Source organism: Bubalus bubalis, chromosome 20, assembly GCF_019923935.1.
Source record: "Bubalus bubalis isolate 160015118507 breed Murrah chromosome 20, NDDB_SH_1, whole genome shotgun sequence".
Classification (NCBI taxonomy): Eukaryota; Metazoa; Chordata; class Mammalia; order Artiodactyla; family Bovidae; genus Bubalus; species Bubalus bubalis.
This window is the reverse complement of record NC_059176.1, coordinates 49303795-49329815: the sequence shown is the minus strand read 5'-3', so window position 1 is coordinate 49329815 and position 26021 is coordinate 49303795. Positions and strand designations below refer to the sequence as shown.

At 35.4% G+C, this 26021-nt stretch overlaps 1 protein-coding gene across 4 annotated transcripts in view; it reads left to right on the top strand.

The window, feature by feature from the left end:
- The window catches only part of FANCI (FA complementation group I), a 63913-nt gene that overhangs the window by 15091 nt on the left and 22801 nt on the right, over positions 1-26021 (top strand). For all 4 annotated transcript variants that reach the window (XM_006058197.3, XM_006058196.3, XM_025271845.2 and 1 more), the window contains 14 exons: positions 11-68; positions 1512-1553; positions 1876-1999; positions 2408-2493; positions 4048-4174; positions 7265-7354; positions 8025-8161; positions 11094-11274; positions 12639-12726; positions 18473-18603; positions 19063-19133; positions 19924-20038; positions 21642-21764; positions 25491-25559. In XM_006058197.3, coding sequence (XP_006058259.3) covers positions 11-68; positions 1512-1553; positions 1876-1999; positions 2408-2493; positions 4048-4174; positions 7265-7354; positions 8025-8161; positions 11094-11274; positions 12639-12726; positions 18473-18603; positions 19063-19133; positions 19924-20038; positions 21642-21764; positions 25491-25559 — 1442 coding nt within the window. The remainder of the gene's footprint in view (positions 1-10; positions 69-1511; positions 1554-1875; positions 2000-2407; positions 2494-4047; positions 4175-7264; positions 7355-8024; positions 8162-11093; positions 11275-12638; positions 12727-18472; positions 18604-19062; positions 19134-19923; positions 20039-21641; positions 21765-25490; positions 25560-26021) is intronic.

The window sequence follows — 26021 nt, the reverse complement described above, 5'->3', positions numbered from 1 at the left end:
GCATTTCTAGGTGAACTAAGTGGGGAAGAATGTAAGAAGCAGTTGATTAACACCCTCTGTTCTGTCAGGTAAGTCCTTAACAATATGAAGAATTTTTCTCAGGACTATAAGTCACCAAAAAAAGGAATACCATTATTTTGGGAATTTATATCACTGAAGTTTTAGTCCATTTTTTTGTTTATGATTTACCACTATAAAAGCATTTAGTCTGTGATCGGTTTTTGAGAGAGGTTATTTGCTGTATTCTTTGTTCTAACATTATACATATAGTCTCTACTTACTTAACTGTCCATCTTAACACAGCAGTTTAGCCCTATAGTATTATTTGGAGTCCCAGGGTCTTCAAGGCTAGAAAGTCACCTTGCCACTATCTTTTATTTTGGGGCGGGGGGATATATAAGTGATATTTTTATCATTAAGCCTGATATTTGTATCTTTAAACCTGAAATACAAGTGTCTATGCTAAGGAAAAACTGCATTGTATAAGAAAGTCTTCATACATGAACATTTCAATACAGAAATTTGTGACTAACTTAAGGATACAATAATAGAGATATGTAAGTTGTGGTATGTAAGCTATAAAAGAGCCACTCCATGCAATTTATACCCATTAAAAATGAAATATATAAAGACATATAGTGAAGATGAAAGATCTTTGTGTATACATGTGTATATATAGTAAATCCTTAATACATATTTTCATAGATATATAGTCTGAAATGAATAGAGTACTAAGTTACATAATACTGTGATTATACTTCAATATATTGAAAGGAACTAGATTATCCAAACCAGAGATAACTGCTTTCATGGTTCATAAGGTCTCTTACAGAAATAATTTTAAGCATGTATCAGCTCAGGTATGTTTATCCATTTATTCTTAATTACACAAAAGTTTATTCATTCCATATTGTAATGTACCTTGCATTTTTCATTTAACACATACGTTCATGTCAGCATATTACGACTTTACATCATTCTTTTTAATAGTTCCATAGTATTCTATTATTTGGCTAATCTCTAATTGTTAGATTATTTAGTTTTTGCCAGTAAATAATATTGGCTATTTGGGTTTTTGCTATTATAAAAGATGTTGCAGTTAACATTCTTTTATGTCTGGGTGACCTTTTATAAGCATGTACATGGGATATATTCCTAATAGTAAGCTGGGTGGCTCTTTGGTTATGTGCATGTTTAAAGTTGATAAGTAGTATTGCCAACTTGTCTTCCCAGAAGGATTATATCAGTGTATGTTCCACAAAATAGTATGTGAAGTGTTTGTTCACCAAAATCTCACCAGCATTGAATGTCATCAGGCTTTGATTGTGCCAGTCCAGTAGGTTAAAAGCTGGTATTTCATTGTTTTAAATGTCATTTCTTTGATGTTATTTCCCAGTAGCAGCAAATCAAACTTGAAATGGCCCTAATTCTTTTTCTTCCTTGCTAATTTTACAAAGTAACATGTAAATAAGTTAAAATAACATAAACTTTTCTTTTTCATTTTTAATCAGATGGGATCATCAGTATGTAATCCAACTCACCTCTATGTTCAAGTAAGTATCATCATTCCCTTCTTTTTTAATCCTGCTGTGAGAACTTACCTGCTAGAAATTGAAATGTAGTAAGCTCAAATACCACTGTTCCTGAGTAAGAGTATTGATACCTCTGTTTTCTGTTACAAGATTTCCCCCCACCCTTTTTTGCTTTAATTTCTTATTTAAAGTATATGATGTTTTATTTCCAAGATAACTTTGCTGAGGTAAGCTTATTGGTTTCCTTTAAGGTTCTCCATTAGAGAAAAATCAAAAGACGCAATTAACAATATTCTGATATCTCCCAAATTGATCTCTAACCTTTAGAATCTTTGATCCACAGGGCTGTCCCTCTGACTACAGAAGAGGTGGAATTTGTGGTGGAAAAAGTGTTGAAGGTGTTCTCCAAATTGAATCTTCAAGAAATACCACCCTTGGTCTATCAGCTTCTGGTTCTCTCCTCAAAGGTATAAATAAAATATTTTTTTAAACTCTGGTGTAATGACTAATTATTACCATTCAGCTTATTCATACTCTTTATTTTATGTACTAGGACATAGAAACTTTCATTTCACATATGACAATTTGGTCTGCTAAAAATGTCATGGTCCTCAGAGTGAACGTGTGTTATCTCTGGTCTCGTGTGTGTGGTAGGAAGAGGGATGAAGAGCTCTGAAAGGGTGGATTGTAGGCCCCTTAGAGTCTGATATTAAGATGTATTTCAAACTCTGTTTCAAAAAGTGTTTTTATGAAAGTGTTCTATAAATTCTTAGTGTGAGTCTAGCTTATAATTTATTTAAATTCATACTTGAAAATTCTTTAAGCTGATAAGTACTTTAACTTGCACTTATTTATTTTGTTTTATTCTTTTTCAGGGAAGCCGGAAGAGGGTCTTGGTAGGAATCATAGCTTTCTTCAACAAGCTAGATCAGCAACACAATGAGGAACAAAGTGGTGATGAGTGAGTCAAAGAGTATAGAAATAAAATCATTTTTCCAAATTCATCATCTCGTTATCTACCTCTTCAGTCCCTACCTTCCCCTCAGTATAGAGTTTCCCTAGTCCCCTTAGCTGCTCAGTAATAAAGTTAAAAAATAGTGTAGTCTCCTCAACTCTTTTATTTTAATCTTTCCTGGAAAACAGCAATAATGACTCTGTAGTTACAGACTTCAAAGGCATTTATTAAGTGTTTACTCTGTGCCAGAAGCTATTGGACCTGGGACAGGGATGAACCAGTCAAAGTTCCTGCTCTCCTGGAGAAATTTTAATGAGAAAAGAAAAGAAATGACAAGAAAAGTATTAGAGTGGAAAGGGCTACGCATACGTTTCAAGTGGATGACGTGACAGTGACAGCATGGCTACGTTAGGTTGAGGGGTCAGGGAAACCTGAGCAGTGCTGTGTTACCTGAAGCCTGAAGGATGAGAGCCATAATATATAGCTCAAGGAAAAGAACATTCTCAGTGGAACAGTTAGTCCAAGGGCAGGACACAGCACGGTATGGCTGGAAAAGAGTTTTTGAAGCAAATATTCGTAGAATGCTTGCTGTGTGCCAAGTACTGTTCTTAGCACTTTAAACTTCACAGCAACTCCATTTTGTCTCTCTTTTATGCATGGAGAAACCAAGGCACAGAGAAATTAAGGGATTTCCTGGGGTTATATAGCCATAAATTGGTGGAGCTGCGATTTGAATGCAAGCAATTTGTCTGCAGCATTTGTGCTTTTAATCCTATCTCAGTCGACTAACCTGGAATAACTTCTAAGTTGTAGTACTTGAGCAGTTGATGAGAAGTTGTTCTTGTATACTGAGTCAGGAAGGACTGACAGAACAAGCAGGTTTAGAGGAGAAGAAGCTCAGTTTTTACCATGGAAGTTTGAGATATGTATGAGTATCTTATATGAAGGTGCTGAGCAGGCAGTCTGGAGTTTCAGGGAGAGGTTGGGACCAGAGATACAGATTGGAAGGGACTGAAGCCTGCAGGCTCTTTAGGGTCCCTGGGGAAGTTGTGAAAAGAGAAAAGGAACCCAAGATTGAACTCGGAGAGGCATTCCACCACTTGAAGGATGAGCCAGCACAAATAATTTGAGGCCAGTGACAGTGCCCCAGGAGCTAAGAGAAGAACATGTTTCCAGAAAGAAAGGGATCAACTGTGTCAGATCTACTGAGGCTTTAATTAGGGTGAGACTTGAGTATTGATTTTGACAACGTAGAGGTCATTTTTAGCCCTTGCAAGGATAATCAAATAGCATTGGAAGGGAGGTTAGGGAGGGCACAGAAGCTTAATTGAGTTGGATTTAACTGGGGAGAGGTAAACAAGTGGAAATAATGACCATAGACAGTTCATTCAAGAAGTTTCATGAAAAGGAGCAGAGAATAAGACAGTAGATTTTGTACTTTCTGCCTGCCTCCAGTGATCCTGTTAGTTCAGCCTGAGTTTTTCTATTCGTTCATATGAGCAAATGCACCGTTGTCTCTTGGTCAAGCTATAGCTCAAACCTTTCTGTTGAATCTTTTAGGTACTTGGATCTTGTTACTGTACCATTGGATGAACTTCGTCACGTGGAAGGCACCATTATTCTACATATTGTGTTTGCCATCAAGTTGGATTTTGAGCTAGGCAGAGAACTCCTGAGACACTTAAAGGTAGTAACCAGACTCTTAAGGTGATCTAGAATCTCTATGAAACAAGGACGTTTGAACTCAAGCCTCTTTTTATGCTGTTTAATGACTGGAAACCAATACATAGAAATACTATAGAAAGACCCTGGATCTAGAGGGTCTCTTTTTTAACTTTGAAAGTGGAAGATACATGATACCACTACATTTTTAAGCAAGTCCCTTTTTAAAACCAGACCTTAAGTGTTCTAGTGTTTTTCTGTTTGTTTTTAAAGATGAAGACTGTTCTGTAGGAAACTCAAAATTTAGCCTTAGCTCCATTATTATATGAACTTCACTCTTGACCTGTTTCCTTATTTGCGAATTGGGGAAATTGTCTCTTTCTCATAGTAAATCATGGAGTTTGGTGAAGCTAAGTCATTTTTAAATATTTGTGAAGTAGTAAGATAAAAATTAGAAATGTTTTGAACTCTTAAGTATTTTGCTACATTTACCTTATCTCACCTCTCTCAAGTATATTTTTTCTGAACCATTTAAAAGAAGAAATATTGACACTTCAGTGCCTGAATATGTCCACATGTGTCTCATAAGAATAAGGATTAATACCTTTTTATTGAATTTTTTAAGAATCCTGCTCAGTTTTCTTGTGTCTCACATTGTCAGATTTGTCTTATTGTCTCCCCATGATTAGATTCAAGTTAAACATTTTTGGTGAGAATATGTCTCAAGTGCTGTTGTGTTTTTTCTCTTGTTGGAGTCAGTGAACTTTCTCTGAAGGACCAGATAAACTATTTCAGGCTTTGCAGATGACATGGCCTCTGTCACCGCTACACTACTCTTGTAGCAAGAAGGCAGCTGGAGACAACACATGAATGAATGAGTGTGGCTCTGGGCCAGTGAAACTATATGGGCACTGAGTTTTAATTTTATTTAATTTTCATGTGTTATGGAATACTATTACTCCTTTGACTTTTTTCCCCTCAACAATTAAAAATGTGAAAAGCAGTCTTAGCTCATGGGCTGTACAAAAAGAGGTGGTGAGCTAGATTTGTCCCAGAGGCTTTAATTCTATTGCATCGCATCAAAAGGCTCATAGTATCAGGCAGTCTTAGCCAAATCATTTTATTAAGACAAGGACCAGCAGTTTTCTTCACTTGCAAAGATATATGTTTCCCTTTGTAATTAGAAATTGATCCATGGGATCATAATTTGAGACATGTGAAAATCCTTTCCTTAGCAATCTTCCACACAGTGGATTTTGGTTTCCCATCTATTAATGATTCTTGTCCTAAATCAGTAATTATACTGGGAGTTGCAAAATGGTAGAATTAAAATCAGAAGTTTTTATTGGTCATTCCTCCTAGTTGGTTTTCTGTGAAAAGAGCCCCACACCTCCCTCTATTTTTTTGAATATTGTTATGCAACCATGAACCTTTTAAAATTCCATGTACTCATAAACAGTACCCAGAATGATCCATATTTGGCCATTTGGATCCCTGAGGTTGGCTTATGTGTCCTTCTGACATGGCCACGTTAGTCTTTGAGCACTTCCATGGCGTAAGCTATCCAAAACACACCTGTGCTTTCCTTATTGCATCTGATTTCTCCAAGGAGCCTCAGGTCCCTTTTGTAGGAGAAGATATTTAAAGACCAAATGTGAAAAATAGCCTTTAAAGCTCCTTTATCTTCTCTGTGTCTATATACTCTTTTTTTATTTAGGTTTCTAGTAACTGTTCTTTTCAAAGAACAAGCTTTGTATTTGTTTACTGTTTTATTTTTGTTTGTTGGTTTTCTCTTTTATTCATCTTTTATTTTTTTCTTTTGTTGTCTACCATTTCTTTTAGGGCTCAAAAACCTATTTTTTAACTTTATTGAGTTACAATTTATGTAATGTAGAATACACTCATTTTAAAGTATAGTTCAGTGATTTTTCATAAGTTTACCCAGTTGTGCAACAACCATCATCATAATTCAGTTGTGGAACATTTTTATCACCTTGTAAGATCCTTCATGCCTGTTTCTATAGATTTACTTTTCCCATCTTTTGTGTATAGCTTCTTTCATTGAGCATAATTTTTCAAGGTTTTTATCCATGTTGTAGCATTTATCAGTATTTCATTCTCTTTTGTTGTTGAATGGTCTTCCACTGTGTGTGTGTGTGTCCGTTGATTAGATGTCCACCAGTTGATGGACATTGCAGTTGTTTTTACTTTTTGGCTATTATGAATAATGCCGCTGTGAACATCCAAATGCATGTCTTTGTGTAGGGACGTATGTTTTCATTTCTCTTGATAGATACCTACCAGTAGAATTTCTGGGTTTTATAATACATTCATGTTTATATTTTAAAGAAACTACCAAACTGTCCTCCAAAGTGGCTACAACATTTTACATAGCCACCAGCACTGTATGAGGACTCCTTTTTTTCCCACATCCTGGCCAACATTTGTTACTGTCTGTTTTTTTATACCTATTCTGATAGCTATAAAACAGCTTATTGGCCATTCTAATATCTTTGGTATTGCAGAGTCAGACATGACTTAGCAGCTGAACAGCAACATCAACGATCTTTGATGAAATGTCTATTCAAATCTTTTCCCCATCTTTTGATTGCATGGCTTACATAGTTTTAAGATTTCTTTGTATATTATGGGTACAAGTCCTTTATCGTGTATGTAATTAGCAAATATTTTTTTCAGTCCGTGGCTTGTTTCTTAATGGTGTTTCTTTTGAAGCACCAGAGTTTTGATTTTTAATGAGGCCCAGTTTATCAGTTTTTTACTTACATAAATTATATTTTTGGCATTGTATCTGAGAAATCTTTAATCCGAACTCTTGAAGATTTTCTGCTGTGTTTCCTTTTAAAAGTTTTAATAGGCTTTTTTTTTGGTCATACTGTGTTATATGGGATCTTAGTTCCCCAACCAGGAATTGAACCTGCACTCCCTGAGTTGGAAACACAGAGTTAACTGCTGGACTGCCAGGGAAGTCCCAAAAGTTTTATAGTTTTAGCTCTTAGGTTTAGGTTTCTGATCCACTTAAGAACCTGTTTTTAAGTAGAATATGTTGTATTTTTCAGATGTAAGTTATGACTTCTTTTTGGTTTGTCTGTTCTAGGCAACACAGCAAGGAGATTTCAGCAGTATTTGTCCTTTCAGCATCGCCCTCTTGCTCTCTGTAACAAGAATACAAAGATTTGAGGAACAGGTATTTATGAGTGACTCTTGGTTTCCTTCTGTAGTTGATAAGGAGTATAAGAGCCTGTTTATCCTTTCCTAAACAATTTCACTCCCATCCTGCCAGCAGCAAATTCCCCTGTAAGAATGTAGGCCCACACTCTTCTCTGGGAGCTGCTTGAAGACTTCTTCAGATACGTGATTTATACTTCTGTTTCCAACTATGTGGCAAGCCAGGGGCTGAGATGGGAATAGCGGTGGGAACATCACACAGTCCAGGTAGCAAGAATGGCAAGTTTAGCTGGGTATTCATAGCAGTCGTATTATGTTGTAGCTTTCTAAGAAATATTCCTTGACCAAGTTGAAATTAATGAGAATAGGTTTCAACTTGGTCAAGGAATATTTCTTAGAAATATTATTTGCGAGAATGAAAATGTAAAATCCTTTACCCTTTTTTCTCATATGTGTTTCCCTGGGTGTGGGTAATATTGATTTTTAGCCATTTTTCTCTCAAGTCAGGCATGTCTTCAGCTCCTTTAAGTTCTCACTGAAAGTTATAATATTTGCGTCATGCTCATCTAGTGAAACAGTTGTAGGGATATGAGTGTGTGGCAGCAAGTAGGAACAGTTACAGGGTTAAGATTCTCTAGTATGGGCTATACATTTTTTGCTTCATTTTCCTATTTCTTTCATCATGTTAGGTGTTTGACTTTTTAAAGTCTTCAGTTATAAAAAACTTTAAGGATCTTCAGCTTCTCCAAGGCTCAAAATATCTTCAGAGTCTATTTCCTAACGAATGTTGTATTTCAACCATGATCTTGGAAGTGGTAAATAATAGGTAAGTTTATGAACCATAAGGTTTAAGCTATTTAGTGCTAGAAAATGCAGTGTGGTACCATACTTATGGCCCATCAGAGAAAACTGTTGACTATAGTTGTTGACTTCACATATCAAGGTTTAAATCCCTTAAAATTGATCAAGCAGACTTCCCCTGTATCAACAGATTCTTAAATCCCAAGGCTTGATTTCTTGGCCACCTTGTTAGCAAGAATACGAAACTGAAGTCGGCTCCTTTCATACTATTACTACTCTGTTGGTCTAAGTCTTCATTGGCTTTTTAGGTAAATAAAAAAGTTTTTTTTACTGTTAACTGTTGGAGTTTGGGACTGATGGATGGAATTGAATTAGTAGTTTTAGACAACAGACTAGCAGTTTTAGGCAAATCTATCTTTAACCAAATATAGAAATAAAAATAGAAAAAATAGAAAAAAAACACTGGTTACCATCCTGGTTGTTATTTTCATGGTTAATGTTGTATTTCATTGTATACATGTATACATCGGCCGTTATAATATTCTTTACTGAGTCATGCTTTTTTTGTGGTTTTGGTTTGCTGTATTTAGCTCTGTTGACAATTTCTGTGCTTACCTGCAGATAATTTGAAGGTGCAAAACATTAATGTACTAGGAAAAAAATCACTATGAACCAATACAACCTCTAGGTTGTACTTACTCCCGTCTGTACCAATCACATATGAACTCTTTCACATTACAGATAAGACATTTTGTAGCAAAATGGATTGTAACTGCCTCTTCTCTCCAAAATGAGAACTTTAGGGCACAATTTCTCCACTTCCTTCTTGTTCAGCATTATTACTAACAAGCAATACTTACTTAGACTTCATTATTTTACTGGTTTCTTTGTTTGCATTTGTCTTTTGAATTTCATACTTTGGCCCATCTGATTTCTGCTTGGTGTTTAGTGTACCCTTCCACTATAAGGATTCATGTATTTCCTCTTGAAATGTTTTCTTCATTTTTTTTTTTGAGTACTCTCTCCTTTTTCTCTTGGAATATCTTGCTCTGTATACTGTGTCTCAATTTTTCTTTCATATTTTATGTATTTTTGTCTTTTTATGTCAAGTTCTACAAAAATTTCTGGGACTTTGCTCATGGTCCAGTGGCTAAAACTCCATGCTCCCAATGCAGGAGCCCTGGGTTTGATTCCTAATCAGAGAACTAGATCCTGCATGCCACAACTAACACTTGGCACAGCCAAAATAAAACAAAAATTCCTGAGCTCACTCTTTAGTTACTTCTTCAGTTCTGTGCATTTTATTCTTAGGCCATCTGCTGAGGTTTTCACTCTATCCATCATGTTTTTTATTTCCAAAATTTCCACTTGGTTGTTTTTTCATAACAGTTTATTTTTTTGTTTCTTGTGATAATCTCTCTTCTCTGAGAATATTCATTAGACTTTTAAAATCTTCTATTTGTTCCATTAATCTTTTCCCATAGGATTGGTTCTCTTTGTTGAGTTTGGTGCTTCTCTTTCCTGGTCGTATTATTTTCTCGTATTTGGTGATTGCTTACTTCCTTATTATTGTATTTGACGTTCCCCATTAGTTTGTCTGAGAGTGCTGTATTTATCTAACACACTCTACCTCAGTGATACGAGGATAGCAGTAGGATGTACCAGGGGCTCATCTTCTAGGTATGGTGTCTCCCTCATCCTCCAGCGTGTTGTCATCCTCTCAGAGTGCTGCTCTGCCTCTCAGGCCCCAGATGCAGTGAGGTCTTGGAGAAAAAGGTGGAGAAGGCTGATGTGTACTGAACTTCATTCAGGGGTATCCTAGCCAGTCACCACAAAAGTTGCCCAGGGTTCCTTCCAGTTCCCAGCATACCTGCCCTTGGCTTCCGCTTTTGGAGGCACCCTTTCAGTCTGCATAATGCTGTCTATGATTTCTTTTTTTCCTTCTATTACTTTCATTTTTTAAGGATTCTTCATAATTTCTAGACAGTCAAAGCACCTCTTATTTTTCCACATTATCATGGATTGTATGCATGCACCACATATAGACATTCACACACGGTTATATCTATCTTTTCTGTCATTTGTAAGTATTCATGTTGGGAAAAATGGAGCATGTACTCATTTTATTATCTTGATCCCAGATCCCCAGAGTGTGACTGTTGTTAAAATCTGTCAGAATGTTATGAGAATCTATTCACAACTGTTTCATTCTTTAATGCTGTATTATAATTTGTTGCTGTTTAGCAGGTAGATGTAATGATATAAAGGTTATTATAAACATGATTTCCACTATAGTGGGTAACATTAAGTGGTATAAAATCACCAGGGATTCTCTTGCTTTCCAAAGGTTGGTTGTAGTTTTATTTCATGCTTTTGAAATCCATTCATTCATCAGTCCTATTCCTACTATAAATATGAATATGAAATAAATATGAATATAAATGTTCCTACTATAAATATTTACCAAGTGCCTTCTATATGCCAGAATTTGTGCTAGGCTCTATGAGCAAAAATATGACTACAGTGTGCTCTCCACCATAGAGAATCTCAATCTAGAGAGGAAGACAAACTTGTAAGCATATGTATATAAGTGTTGTTATTGGCATGAGGGGAATAGTAGAAGCAGAAATTAAAATGTAGTCATGAAATCTTGAATGGCAATCTCTAATGATCTGTACACTGAAATATTCCAGTTTCTTCCATATGTTACTTCATGTTCCATAGTTTCTGGATTTTCATGGTGATCTGTCAGTAGAGATTGCTTGCCTACCAATTCCCCATTACTGTTCCTCCAAAAATTCAGAATTTTGCCAGATTAAGGGTACATGAAAAGGAAAGACTCATGTGGAGTGTTGGTTATACAGGTCAGGTTTGGGAAATGTGTAACATGGCAAAGAATGTAGAGGTAAGGTGTTTTATTAAGTTTTTCTTCTTAACTAAACTTTGTTTTCCTGCAGTGTTCATAGTTGGGATCATGTTACTCAGGGCTTGGTAGAATTTGGCTTCATTTTAATGGATTCCTATGGGCCAAAGAAGATTCTTGATGGAAAAACTGCTGAAACCAGCTCAGGTCTTTCTAGAATGCCAAACCAGCATGCTTGTAAGCTGGGAGCTAATATCCTATTGGAAACTTTCAAGGTGAGACTCGAGTTCAGCAACCATTCCCTCATTTTGTTTTATTATATTACAAATAGGGCATTCACCTGGGAGTTTGGGGGACTGGGCAATTTGAGTATGTAGCAGTTTCTGAGAACAGAAACTGGGATAATAGTGGAAACATTAATAGATGCAGTTTGATGAATACTTTCTCAGTCTTTATCTGAGTTTTTCATCTATTCTAATTTCTGTTCTTTCTGACCATTTCTTAGAAGTTTGAATATAGGTTAGCTTCCTTATGATTTCCTCTTCTTCCTCCAGCAGTAAATCATTTCTGGATTTTTTTTTTTTCCCTTATACAAAAAATAATCTTTTAGGTCGCTGTAGAACATCAGACTTGAAGAATCATGCCTATTGGTTTATTGTTTTTGAAGAACCCCAAATGGGAAATTCATATTCTTTTAATTCATTACCATATTACGATTGTTATCTCAATCTAAGTAAGATCATATCTGAGGCTAAACAAATTTGCTTTGCTAGTGATTTCTGTAAGTCATCTTGACATCCATTCTTCAGTGTATCTACACACCAAAAGTATCTGCTGACAGTGTTATTTGGAGGTCAATTTAAATGTAAATCTGATGTTCTGATCCAGAAGTAAAGTGAATACCATATAATAGTCCTTGAGGGTTATGTGTTAGATACACATGACTCTTTAACAGTAATATGATTTTAAAACATTCTTAGAATAAGAGACTTAATATTTTTTGTTTTAAAATTAGTCTTTTTTTAAAATCAAGGTTCTACTTGGTTCACACAGTTGTTGGCTTTGTCACGGTATCTGTAGAACATAGAATTTACTAATAATCAAATTATTAGTCCAGAGTCTGAAAGAAATCAGTCTCTACTGAAAGTAATCAAGTTCAGGTATGAAATTTAGCTAAAGTTCAAGTAAAATTTCAAAACAGGTCTTTTTTAAGGCAACTACTCTGCTTCTAGAAACTGAGGACAGGGTTGGTGAAGATTTTCTAGATTTTTCAGGGTTTTTTATGGGCTTTTAAATTTTAATATGAAAGTTGTGCTTACTGTCAGAAATATGGACATTGACATAATAGTAGATACCTAGGTAGAATTATTCCTGTTTGCTGCTGGACCTTACTTACATGTAGCAGTACTTTCATATGATCTCTCTATAAGGCTAATAAAATTTGCCTGGTTAATCATTTGAGTACAGGATGAGAATTGAATGATTCTTTCCAGATGATTCACATAATGTTTGTCTTTGAAATAAGCAGTCCAGTTTTACCCATATTCAAACTTTTGTTTATTCTGCCTAATAGGTATTAATACAATTGTAAGCTGAAGGTCACCAAGGAATATTTTATTGATTCTTCTGTTCCTTTTAGATCCATGAGATGATCAGACAAGAAATTCTGGAGCAGGTCCTCAACAGGGTTGTTACCAGAGCATCCTCCCCCATCAATCATTTCTTAGGTATTGAACTTTGAAAGGGTGGAAAAAGTTGTCAGTAATATTTTTATTAAAATGTCATAATGCTTTGGATCCTGGGAAAAAACCTTAATGATATAGTAGATTAATGCAAGATTAATACAAGATCTTTGATTATGATGCCAGTAAAAATAAATTCATTTATATTGTCTAGGGTTGTCAAGAAGGAAAGGAGCATATAACTAATGAGTGAAACTTCTACTTTGCATCAACTTTCTCTCTTTTTTGTTTTAATAATTGTCAAGTGAGTCCTGTCCTTCTGTCTACTTATTGACCTCCCATTCTCTTAACCCTTGACATTCTGACTTCATTGGTCAGAGTGACCAGTGGTCATTTGGTGACCTCTTTGGTCTCTTTGGTGACCTCTGAATTTTTTGTTTTTTTAATACATATTTCCTAATGCCTAAATCCACTCATCTTTATCACCAACTTTCTTAATTTCCTTTTCATTCTACACTATGTATAACTCTCCTGAAGTTCTCTGATAACTGTAATAGTTTGCATCTTTTATCCTGCCTTTGATCAGTTTTTCTTTCTTCTTAGAGATTGGTTTTCTTTCTTCTATCCTTAAATGTCAAGGTTCTCCAAAGTTCTATACTTGACATTTCATTCTACTTCTTTTCTTTCTTTACATTCAGCTTTACTGAAATACAATGAGGTACAGTAATGTACACATATTTACAGTATAACAGTTTGACTTTTGGTGTGTGTGTACACCACAGTCAAGATGAACATATCTGTGTGTGCGCTGAGTTTTCAGTCATGTCCAACTCTTTGCAACCTCCTGGACTATAGCCTGCCAGACTCCTCTGTCCATGGGATTTCCCTGGCAAGAATACTGGAGTGGTTTGCCATGCCGTCCTCTAGGGGATCTTCCCAACCTGGGTATTGAACCCTTATCTCCTGCATTGCAAGCAGATTCTTCACCTGCTGAGCCACTGGGGAAGCCCATGAACCTATCTATCACCCAGAAATGTTTCCTGGTGCCTTTTTCTGATTTGTTCTTGCATCTCTCTTTTCCTTCCCTGACCTCCTATCTAGTCTGGTCTGCTTTCTGTCACTATAGATTTTAAATATTTTGTGTAAATGGAATCCTACAATATGTACCTTTTTTTTTTCTTTTTCCTTTTGGTTTAGCTTTTTCAGCATAATTTTGAGATTTTTCAAAATCCTTTGTCAGATACATGTTTTGCAAATATTTTCTCCTGGTCTGTGGTTTGACTTTTAATTTTTGTAACAATGTCATTTGAAGAGCAAATATTTTTGTCAGTTCGTCAATTTCTTTGTATAGTTGCTGCTTTTTGTGTCATGTATTTAAAAAATTTTTTTGCCAAATCCAAGGTCCCTAAGGTTTCTCCTATATTTTCTACTAGAAGTTTTATGTTTTCATCTATTGTACTTAAATGTATGATCCAGTTTTGTTAAATTTTGTGTATGGTGTAATATAACAGAGTTTGTTTTTTTTGCTTATAGCTATCCAATTGTTCCAGCACAGTTTTTTGAAAAGATTATCTTTCCTTCATTGAATTACTATGGCGTCTTTATTGAAATCAACTAACTATATAATGTGTGGATCTATTTTAGGAATCTTCTATTCCAGTGAGCTCTGTTATGTCTTGATTGCTATAGCTTCATATTGAGTCTTAGAATCAGTAGTATAAGTCCTTTAACTTTGTTATTTTTCAAAATAATTTTGGCTATTGTAGGTCCTTGATATTTCCAAGTAAATTTACTAATCAGTTTGTCAAGTTTTATAAAAAGTCTGCTCAAGTTTTGATGGAGATTGCCTCAAATCTATGAATTAATATGGAAGAGAATTGGCATCTTAACCATATTGAGTCTTCTAACTCATGAATACAGTATATCTCTCCATTTATTTAGGTCTTCAATTTCTTTCAACACTGTTCTATATTTTTAGTGTGTGTATCTTGTATCTTTTGTCAGTTGATCCCTATTTCATTCTTTTGACACTGTTGTAAATAGTATTTAAAAATTTTTAAATTTGTGATTGTTAACTTGTCATGTAGAAATAGTTGCTTTTTTAATGTTGACCTTATCGCCTGCAGCCATGCTAAACCCATTTATTAGTTCTAGTAGCTTTTCAGCAATTCTTCAAGATTTTCTACATAGAAATCATGTCATCTGCAAACTCAGGCATTCTTGATATCAGTGATTTGTCTTTTTTTCTTTATCAATCTGGCTTAGAAACTTGTCAGCTTACAGCCTTTCAAAGAATGAGATTTTAGTTTGAATTTTCTCTATTGGTCTTTTATTTTCAATTTCACCAAATTTTGCTTTTTATTATTTCCTTCCTCTTGCTTGCATTGGGTTCATTTTGCTTTTTTAAAGTGGGTGAAAAAAATCAATAGAAGAATATTTCTTGATACATGAAAATTTTAGATTTCAGAGTCCATAAAATACAGTATTATTAGAATACTGTGTTTATCAGCAAGAGGTTTCGGAGAAGGCAATGGCATCCCACTCCAGTACTCTTGCCTGGAAAATCCCATGGGCAGAGGAGCCTGGTGGGCTGCAGTCCATGGGGTCACAAAGAGTTGGACACAACTGAGCCACTTTCACTTTTCACTTTCATGCATTGGCGAAGGAAATGGCAACCCACTCCAGTGTTCTTGCCTGGAGAATCCCAGGGACGGGGGAGCCTGGTGGGCTGCCATCTATGGGGTTGCACAGAGTCAATCACGACTGAAGTGACTTAGCAGCAGCAGCAAGAGGTTTATCAATTTTATTAATTTTTTTCTAAGAACCAGCTTTTCATTTCATTGAGTTTCTCTTTTGTTTTTCTGTTTTTAGTTTTTATTGATTTGTGTGCTTTTTTGTGTCCTTTCTACTTCTTACCTTGGGTTTAGTCTGTGCTACCTTTGGTTAAATGCATGTGTCATTAATTTGAGGTCTTTCTCTTTTTTTTTCAATACAGGCGTTACACTGTAAATTTCCATCTAAACATTGCTTCAGCTGCATCCTATAAATTTTGTTTTTTATTTTCATTCCATTCCACATACTTTTTCATTTCTCTTGTGATTTGTTCTTTAATGCATGGGTTATTTAGAAGTGTGTTATTTAGGTTAGGTCTACTAATTCTATCATTGTGTTGTTTCTGATGTTTTTGTTGATTTATGTCGTCTTCATCATGAGTTGTGTTTTCCTGCTTTTTTGCATCATTAATAAGTTTTGATCGGATGGCAGACTTGATGAGTTTCACATTGTTGATTTGCTGGATTTTTTTTTCCTTCAAATATTCTTGAGCTTTAAGTTCCCTGGTGGCTCAGATGGTAAAGCGTCTGCCTGCAATGCGGGAGACCTGGGTTTGATCCCTGAGTTGGAAAGATCCCCTGGAGAAGGAAATGGCAAACCACTCCAGTACTCTTGCCTAGAAAATTCCATAGATGGAGGAGCCTGGTGGGCTGCAGTCCATGGGGTCACAAAGAGTCAGACACAACTGAGCAACTTCACTTTCACTTGTTTCTTGGAAAGTATTTAATCCTTTTGATGATTATTTCTATGTTGTGTTATGAAAGACCATTCAGCTTTTAATCTAGGGCCAACTTGATGCTGCAATTAAAGCAATGTTCCTTGTATATTATGAGGTGTGTACAGTGTGGGTGTTGTGAATGTGAACTATTTCCTGCCCTTTATGACCTCAGAGAATGGATTTGTGTACTCCTTGCCAGTAACTTTTAGCTTCCCTCAGGTTGTTTTTTCACATACATGTACTGAGGAGCACTCAGCTCACATGCAAGGAGAGCTCCCTGCCATCTCCAGGGTGCTTTCACTGCAGCCCTTTCCTTGCTAGTGCTAGCTGCCTTGGCTTTCCTGAACTCTCAGCTCTGTCTCTTTAACTCAGGAAGACCACTGGGTTCTCAGTTTTTCTCTGTGTTCCTGTCTAGAAGCTCTCCAGGCAGTAACATGGGACAATTATAAGCCTCTCCTCATGTATTTCCCTCTCTCAGGGATCATTTTGTGTACTGCTTATTATCCAGTGTTTGAAAATTGTTGCTTTATGTAATTTGGCTTGTTTTGTTGTAGGTGTTTAAAGTGAAGATAACTGGTTAGTGTTACTCCATTGTGGTGGAAAGTGTCTCTTCCTCTTTTTATACATTCTCTTACTTATAGATATCATCACCTCTGTTCTCATGATTTCAGTTTTGTTTTGTTTTTTTTTGTGGGGGGGGGAGCTTTTGTGGGCATGGCTCCCAAATCTTTATGTCAGGACTATTTGCTTAGTTCAGTGCCTGAGTGCCTTCATTCCTGCTAGCTGTTTCCATTTAGCTTTTTTTTTTTCCTTTTATTTCAAATGTAATACCGTTTCCTTTGAACAACCTCCTCTTTCTTTGTCCCTATTTCTGTTAGCTGAAACATGGATGTCTGAGTCCCAGAGGCTAGAATTTCTTTTAATCTTCTGGAATACATATGGTACCTAAGTTCTCTCATTCTTTCCCTCATAGTTTTTATCTTCTTTTTTATATCCTCTCTGCTACACACAGACATCAATTTGTCTAATTCCCAACCTTATAACCTTCCATTTAGGCTACTGCAGCAGCTTCCTAACTGGCTTCCCTGCTTTCTTTTCTCTCTGCAGCAATTCACCCTGCAAATTGCTACCAGAACAGTATTCCCCAAACATCTGTCCGTCACCCAGAAATCACCAGTACCTTGTTTCATAAATGACCAGGTCTTTATCCTCTTATTTCAAGTTCTTGATGGAGTACCCTGGCTGTCCGGTGGTTAGGACTTGGTGCTTTCACTGATGTGAGCCTGGGTTCATCCCTGGTTTCAAAACTTAAGATCCTAGATGCCACATGGCATGGCCAAAAAAACCCAAAAAAGCCCCTGACAATTTGATTGAACCTCACTTTCCAGCATTAACTTCCGTTATTTACTTTTCTGAATCCTTCACCCCACCTCCACAGAGTTCCCCACCATCCTTTGAATATGTCTTACACTTACCTTCCTGTACTTTTACTTGGACCTTTCCCTGTTTCTTTGTGCATTCTTTAGAATCTAACTTAAATTTCCTTTTCCTCTTTGCTCACCTAAAGCATACTATCCCATAATGATCACTTTCTTTACACTCCTATTTAAATTCTCTACTGTTTCATAGACAGTGAACAATGTTTGGAATTATTAGATACTTGATATGATTTTGTTACTTCTTTCATTCTTTTAAAATATTTTTTTCTTGGAAGATGGGAAGGAGGTTTCAGAGGGAGGGAACATAAGAATACCTGTGGCTGATTCATGTTGATGTATGGCAGAAACCAGCACAATATTGTAAAGTAATTATCCTCCAATTAAAAATAAAATTTTAAAAAAAGAAAATTTTTCATGATTTTCATCTAAATTATCATTCTTGAAGGAAGAGAGACCATGTTTTGTGTTTCTTGTATTCCTTGTAGGACCATATAATTATGCTTGTTTATAATAAAAATTCATAAATATTTATTGATCTATTTCAGCTTGGAAATATGAAGACAATGTGTGCTGGTTGTTCAGGCACTATAATGAGTTTCTTCCTTTCTTTTAGACATAAAATTTTTTTAAAGTATCTGGTTACCATTGACCTTACAGTATATAGGATCAGCAGAAATGTATATTACTTACTTGAGAAAGGAGCAGAAAACTTTTTTATCTATTCTTTTTCGATATTTATATTCCTTTTATTTAAAACCTCTTTAGTTATTTGAGGCAACTGATCATAGCTTCCATTTTTCAGACCTACTTTCAGATATCATCAAGTATTCACCATTAGTTCTTCAAAGTTGTTCATCTAAAGTTATAGAAACTTTTGACTATTTGTCCTTTCTGCCCGTTCAAACTGTACAAGGACTGCTGAAGGCAGTGCAGGTAAGTCTTTTGACTCCTAAGCAGCTCATGAGCAAGGTTGCAGTGGAAGTCTGATGTATTTCTTCATAATTACGTATGTATAAGAAATCCTATTTCCCTTGATTCTAAGACAGAACCTTCTATTAAAAGAGCAGAAGCACTGAGCTAGGGTCTATTTTCCAAGTTTATCCCCTCTTCATAGTACTATTCTCTCTCCTTTGATTCTGTTTCAAGTCAGTGAAGTAATTGAAAGGCTCTTAGGAAATTATTAATTGAAGACAGTAGATATAAAGGTATTCACAACTAGTTTCAATTTAGCATTAGTATTAACTCTCCTTATTACTAAGTGCAATAAACATTGCAGCGTGTTTATAAAATGGAACCAAGCTTTCTTAAGCCAAATGGTGACAGTATTGAATAGAAATGTGCTAAGGCTAATAAACAAATTGCTGCTTTTAACACTGATTCTTCCTCTTTCAGCCCCTTCTCAAAGTCAGCATGTCAATAAGAGACTCCTTGATACTTGTCCTTCGGAAAGCCATGTTTGCCAGGTATGTAGCATCCCCTGAGATCCTGGGAAGTGACGCTCTCTAATGTTACCTAAAGTCCTCTCTGCAGTCACCTCTAGTACAGCAGTCATGCAAATTTCTAATGCACGATCGAGATGACAGTACCATCTCCTAAAGGGATTATGAGATGAGTACTGTGGAAAGAACTTGCTACTTTAAGGATAAAATACCAAATTATTATCACATTGTCCATATTATAGTACACTCATGGGTATTCAGAGGAGCAACTAGTAAGCAGCCAAATGCTGTTTCTCCATGTTGTAGAGCTGACAGTTTTTGTTAGTCCTTTCCCAAAAGCGTGTGTGATAGGCCAGCATTGTATGTTGTAGTCTCAGTGAGATGAATGGTTTCTCTGGATGGAGGGTTTACAAGATGCCAAGCACTGCACTCCTCTATGTAGAAGGGAAGTCTCCTTTAGACTCAGAAAATCAACAATTTCCTTTGCTGTTTAGTACTTATGTTTGAGTTATCAACTCATTGTGCAGCCTCTCAGGACTCTTGTTCTCACTGCCCACAAAGGCTTGTCAGCAGGATAGAGAAGAGTAGAGATGGTGTCATGAGGTTAAGTAGATGAAAACTTCAGCTGAATTCCTGTCCTTCCTAATTGATGTGAACAGCTATGCCTTGTTTTAAGTATGTTTATTTTGCTCTGTTCTTCATTGTTAATACACATTCTTTTTCTGTACATAACTAACTGGATTTTTCTGACACAGAATCTTATTCCTGTGAAATCAGTACTGTTTGGTAACTTCTCTGTCTATTCCTGAGCTAGCCAGCTTGATGCCCGAAAATCTGCAGTTGCTGGGTTTTTACTGCTACTGAAGAACTTTAAAGTTTTAGGCAGCTTGTCGTCATCTCAGTGCAGCCAGTCTATTGGTGTTAGCCAGGTAAGGACTTTTTTTCACACCAGCTTATCATGTGTGCACTGATGCAGTAGTTGATGTAAAGATTTTTTTGCTCGGGTTCTGGTTGTACAGATGATCCTGAAACTGAGGGTCTGATGATGATAATATCAGCCATCACTTACTGATGGCAAATTTGCTGTATGGTAGCCTCTAGCTTCAAGTTGGCTCTTGAACTGTATGTTGATTGAAATGTAGCTAGTTCAAATTGAGTTGTGCTGTATATATAAAACACACACACTGGATTTTGAAGACTTAGTGTGAGATAAAAGTGTAAAATATCTCATAATTTTTTATTTTGATGATGTGTTAAGATAATATTTTGGCTATGTTGGGCTAAGTAAAATGTTAAAATTAATTTCACCAATTTCTTTTTACTCTTTTGATTTGGCTATTAGAAAATTTAATATTATATATACAGCTTGCATTTGTAATTTGTATTGTGTTTCTAATGGACAACACTGTGCTAGACACTGTTCTGAGTGCTTTACATTTATTTTCTCATTTAACCTTCACAGCAGTCCTCTAGCTAAATACTGTTATTGTCCTCAGTTTTAATAGTTTATTTATTTGCACACCTGATAAAACCTGTAATCTAAGAAAACAAAGCTTTTTACAATAATATGATAATCTAGGCTTTGCAGCAGTAAAATTGTCATTTAAATTCAGTACTAATATGATTTGTAAATAAGAGACATCTGTATAGCAGTTTCTTTAGGAATCCTTTATTGCTGTTACAACAGCTCAGCACTTTTGTTTATAACTTATGCCATAGATTAAATATTAGGAACACTGGATATCATTTATGAATGGTTAATATCCCTATTTTAAATATAAGAAAACTGAGACTGAGAGAGGTTAAATAATTTGCCCAAAGTGATATAGCCAGTAAAGTGTAGAACTAGGATTTGACCTCAGAAGGAAATGGCAACCCACTCCAGTGTTCTTGCCTGGAGAATCCCAGGGACGGGGGAGCTGGTGGGCTGCCGTCTATGGGGTCGCACAGAGTCGGACACGACTGAAGCAACTTAGCAGCAGCAGCAGCAGCAGTATTAACTACCTCACTAAGATGCCTGAAGTAAGGATTAGGGTTCTTGGTCTATAATTGCTGAAATTATTATGTAAATCAAACAGGCAGTATTATTCTTTGTCATGTCCATATCTAAACAAAACTACCTGCCTCTAAACCTCTCAGGAGTTCATGGAACCCTCAGAAGAGCTCAATCCTTAGCCTTTTAAGTAAAATTAAGTTTATTATGACTACTAAATTCTAGTGGCATGAAATAATCTGTGTGCCTTCCTAAGTAGGTGACTTAGGAATATTGTACCACATTGCCAAGGAAAATCTTAAGGAATGAGAAAGTTAATTTTTTTTAAGTGCTTGAAAATTCTTATTCCAAAATGGAATAAGATACTTATCATGGCCTGATAATGATTATAATGTCTGCCTCAGCCCTGGGTTATGCCATATGGGGAAAGCTAAATGTAAGGTTCTTTAACCAAAAATACCAGCTCATTTTACTCCTTAATGGAACTATTAATATTTACTCAGGTAAGATCTACATGAACTGACCTCTCTTCCTTTCAGGTCCACGTGGATATCCATAGCCCTTACAATTCTGTTGCCAATGAGACCTTTTGCCTTGAGATCATGGATAGTTTGAAGAGATGCTTAGGTCAGCAGGCAGATGTTCGACTCATGCTTTATGAGGTAAATCAATAGGGTGAAAGGAATGTAGTACTCCACTCCCCAACTCCACTGATCCTTTTAATTTTAATAATTTTTCTTACCAGAGTACAGTAGATATGCTCTTATTTAGTGCTGTGAGGACTAGTAGTTATTGATGCTTGGCCAAAAATTCATTGAAGGTGAGGAAGCGTAAAGAATAGTTGAAACATGTTAAATATTTTCATTTGAAATATTTAAATGTACTGTTAATTTACCAGCCTTTTGTTTTAAGGAAAAGTTCTTTTGCTTTTGAGTATGAAAAATACTCCAGATTAGTCTTAGTAGAGAAATCTTCTAAATGTGTTCAGTTTTTTCCGTTTTTAGAATTGTCTTACCCCTCCCCCAATCCATCAGAAATCAGTTTTACAGATTTACTTTTATTAAATATTTCCAAAATATTCAACTTAGTTTTCATAAAAACAACTTCTTGGGGTTTTTTGTTTGTGTTTTTAGTGGGTTTTGGTTTTTTTTGGCCATGCTTGCATGCCTTGTGGGATCTTAGTTCCCTGACCAGGGATTAAACACACACCCTCAGGAATGAAAGAGCAGAGTTCTAACGGCTGAACTGCTAGGGAATTCCCCCAGACAGCTTGTCATTTTGCTCTTGGTTTCCAACAGTTTACAGAATGTCTTGAGTAGATTACATAATGACAGTACAATTAGCAAAAAATGAATGGAACAAATATTACTACTGACTTGTAATTAGGATATAATTCAGCCAGTGGAACAAAAGTCTGCAGTCATGGGAGACTGCAGTACAATTTCTAGCATTTAGTATGCTTTGTGCTTCAGCACACATATTTCATAGGATGGAGAACATTAGGTAATCTAGCAGGTAGATTAAGTTTAAGTCATTTCAGAGCACAGCTATACTTTCATTTGGCATTTTTAAAATAGCATTTATTGAGCTACCATAGTTGCCAAGCACCATACCTGACATTGGATTTTTCAGGTTTATTGTAAAAAATATAGAAAGTATAGAAAAAAAATTTTTTTATTATTACTAGTCCTACCACTCATATGCATACTTACACAAAATTGGAATCATAGATTTCTCTAGCTTTTTATCTCTTAATATTATGCTGTAAGCATTTCCTATTTTATTAAATGTTCTTTGCCACATAATTTTGAATGCTAAAAAGTGCTCTTTATGTATACAGTAATTTATTTAACTTTTTTTTATTTTGGGGGCATTTTTGTGGCTTCCAGTTTTTCACTATGAATATTGTTGTACCACATTGAATGTTTGACAGTAATGTACCACTGTGAATGACCACATTGGCAGGTTAAAGATAGAACTTTTTCAAGTCTATAGCATATGCTGTCAAGCACTGAATTTTTTTTTTTAATGATTAAGAATACCTTTGTTTTAACATTTGTGATGAAAAATCTCAGACACTCTTTGCAAGTGAGGATTAGAGGGGAAATTTCTCAATTTAATAAAAGGGGTCTATGAATCCTACATCTAATTTAAATAGTGAGAGAACTTAATGCGTTTCTCTTCTGGTCAGGAACAGGATATTTGTTCACAAAACTTCTGTTCTACATTGAAGTGAAGGTCTGATCCAATGCAACAAGGCAAGAAAAAGAAATAAAGGCTCATAGATTTGAAAGTATGAAGTAAAGCTGTCTTGATTCACATAGTGTACATAGACCATACCAAAGAGTCTACAAAAAATGATATAGTAAGGTTGTAGAATACAAGATCAGTAACCATGTAATAGTCAATTATAGTTCTGCTTACTAGCAACAAACAGTTCAAAAGTGAAAGTAGTATTTATAGTAGATGAAAAATACTTAAGGAGAGGTTCCACAAAGTATATGCAAGATATGTACACTGAAGACCTCAAAATATCACTGAGAGAAATTAAAGAAGAGTTAAGTAATTGGAAAGATAGGCAATGTTCACAGAATAGAATGATCAATATTGTCAATATTTTTAAGTATCAGAAAGATCTGTAAATTGAGTGAAATCCCAGGCTTTTTTGGTAGAAATTAAGAAGTTGATTCTACAAGTTATATGGAATGTAAGCCACCTCTAAGATGAACAGCACAATTGAAAAGTATAAAGTTGGTCAGTAGAGTTTTGACAAAGATCCCAAGGTAATTCAATGGAAAGAGGATAGTCTTTTCAACAAACAATGCTGGAACAATTGTTGTATTGGTGGGGGGGTCCCCAAAGCCACCTCTATTTAAAAATTTCTTTAGGAGTCATAAAACAGCATGTATTTGTTCTCATGGCTAAGATTATAGTTAAGGATACAAAGCAAAAAATAGCACAAGCAAGAGGCTCATAGAGGAAAGTCCTCAGGAAACCAGATTCCTCTTTAAGAACATAAACTATATTGTTTATACAGTTTAGGCACAGTAAACACACTCATTGTTTTGGGAGTTTCATATCAGTATAAGAAACTGTTGATCAGCCAGATTCACAGCCACCAGCCAAGGGCTAACCTTGGAAGCGGACCTTACCAAGGATAGCAGTCTCAGACTACTAAGTTAACTCTTCTCCACAGTCATCTGTATTAAAAAGAAGAAACCCTCAACCCTTATTTAGCTCCCAATTTAAAAAATTACTTTGTAATGTCTCATAGTCCTAAATCTGTTAGGATATTGGTATTCATTTATTCATCAAAGACTTAAGTCAGTACTTTTGATTTGTAAAAACTCTATGTATTATTAACATAAATACCTTTTGTCATACTTGTTGTAAGTACAGGCCAGATTGCCATTTGCTTTTTTTTTTTTTTTTTTTTAATGATAATCATTTTAGAGCTAGAAATTTAGATTTTACAGTTTGGTTGTAATCTTTACCTTTGAGATACCTACTATCTCTTTTGTGTGGAGTCCATATCCTTCCAGTGAATATTTACTAGCATTTTCTTTTATTTTTTTAAATGCTTTTGTTTAATTACTTAATTCTTCTGCAATTTTTCTATTAATATATAAAGACCCAACTCCTCCCAGATTAGCCATTTCTTTTTTCAGGTATAATATATTGCCTCTTTCATGTGTACTGAGTCTTTCTGTTTGTATGCTGTGCCTTTATTTTTCTGTAATTTTTGTGCCAGGACCACAGTTGTCTTTTTATTACCATTATACTTTTATAAAATATTCTAATATTTATTAGGGCTGATCATCCTTTGTTTTTAAAAAAAAAATGGGGGGGATGTCAATTCTCATTTTCTGTTTCTCACTGGTGAACTGTATAACCTCTTTCTCGGGTTCCAAAAAGAAAAGCCTCCCCAGGATTTTAATCTGAGCAGTTTTAAACTAAGACTGGGAAATTTTGGATGGGAAGAAATGTCATAGTCATTCACATTAGGGTGCTTAGGTCCAGGAGGCACTTTTGAATCACTGGAGACTAGGGGAGTACCCCCAAAAGGAAGGCTACTAATGTATGATAAGAGGAAAAAATGAGGTCTGGGAAAGGGAAAAGTACCCCAAAGCCAGACGAGACTTGATGTCTAACAGTTGTGAGGATTATGGTCAGTTTATAATCCAGTTCTCATTGTCAGAGATCTCACATTAGTGTAGGCCAATAACCTAAACTTTCTGAATTGTTTCTCCCTCTAGCATATATGGCCTCCATCTTTTTTTCAGAGAGCTGAGAATAGGTAAAGAAACACAAAGTTATTTTAAAGTTAAGATTGTGCAAATCACTAGTGACTCTGATAGAGAGCTTATTCGTCCTCTGATTCCTTTTAGGGGTTCTATGATGTCCTTCGAAGGAATTCTCAGCTGGTTAACTCAGTCATGCAAACTCTGCTCTCACAGGTAAATTATATTTTCATGGATATAAGGGAACAGGTACCAAGGCATTAAGTAATTGACATTTTTCATAATTTTCAAAATATAAAATAATTCCTAACTAGTCCACTGGTACATTGTAAACATGCCTAGGGTATATGATGCTATTTCGTGTTGTTTTATTTTATTTTATTATTATTTTTTTTTATGTTGTTTTATTTTAATCACTGTTTATCTGTCTACCATATTGCCATCGTCTGACAATTAACCTTCTCAGTTAACATCCTAAGTCAGAAGGACATTTTGTAGAACCATTTATACAAAGGCCATCAGCAGTAGTATCTGTTATGTTTATTTCTGATAAAGAAGAGTGATTTGGAGAAAACAGTAAAATATTGACATTTCTTAAATCTGAATGACATATTCATGAGTGTCTCTTAGGTTATTTTCTGTATTTCTCAGCTTTTTTAAAAAGCTGCAAATTAAGAA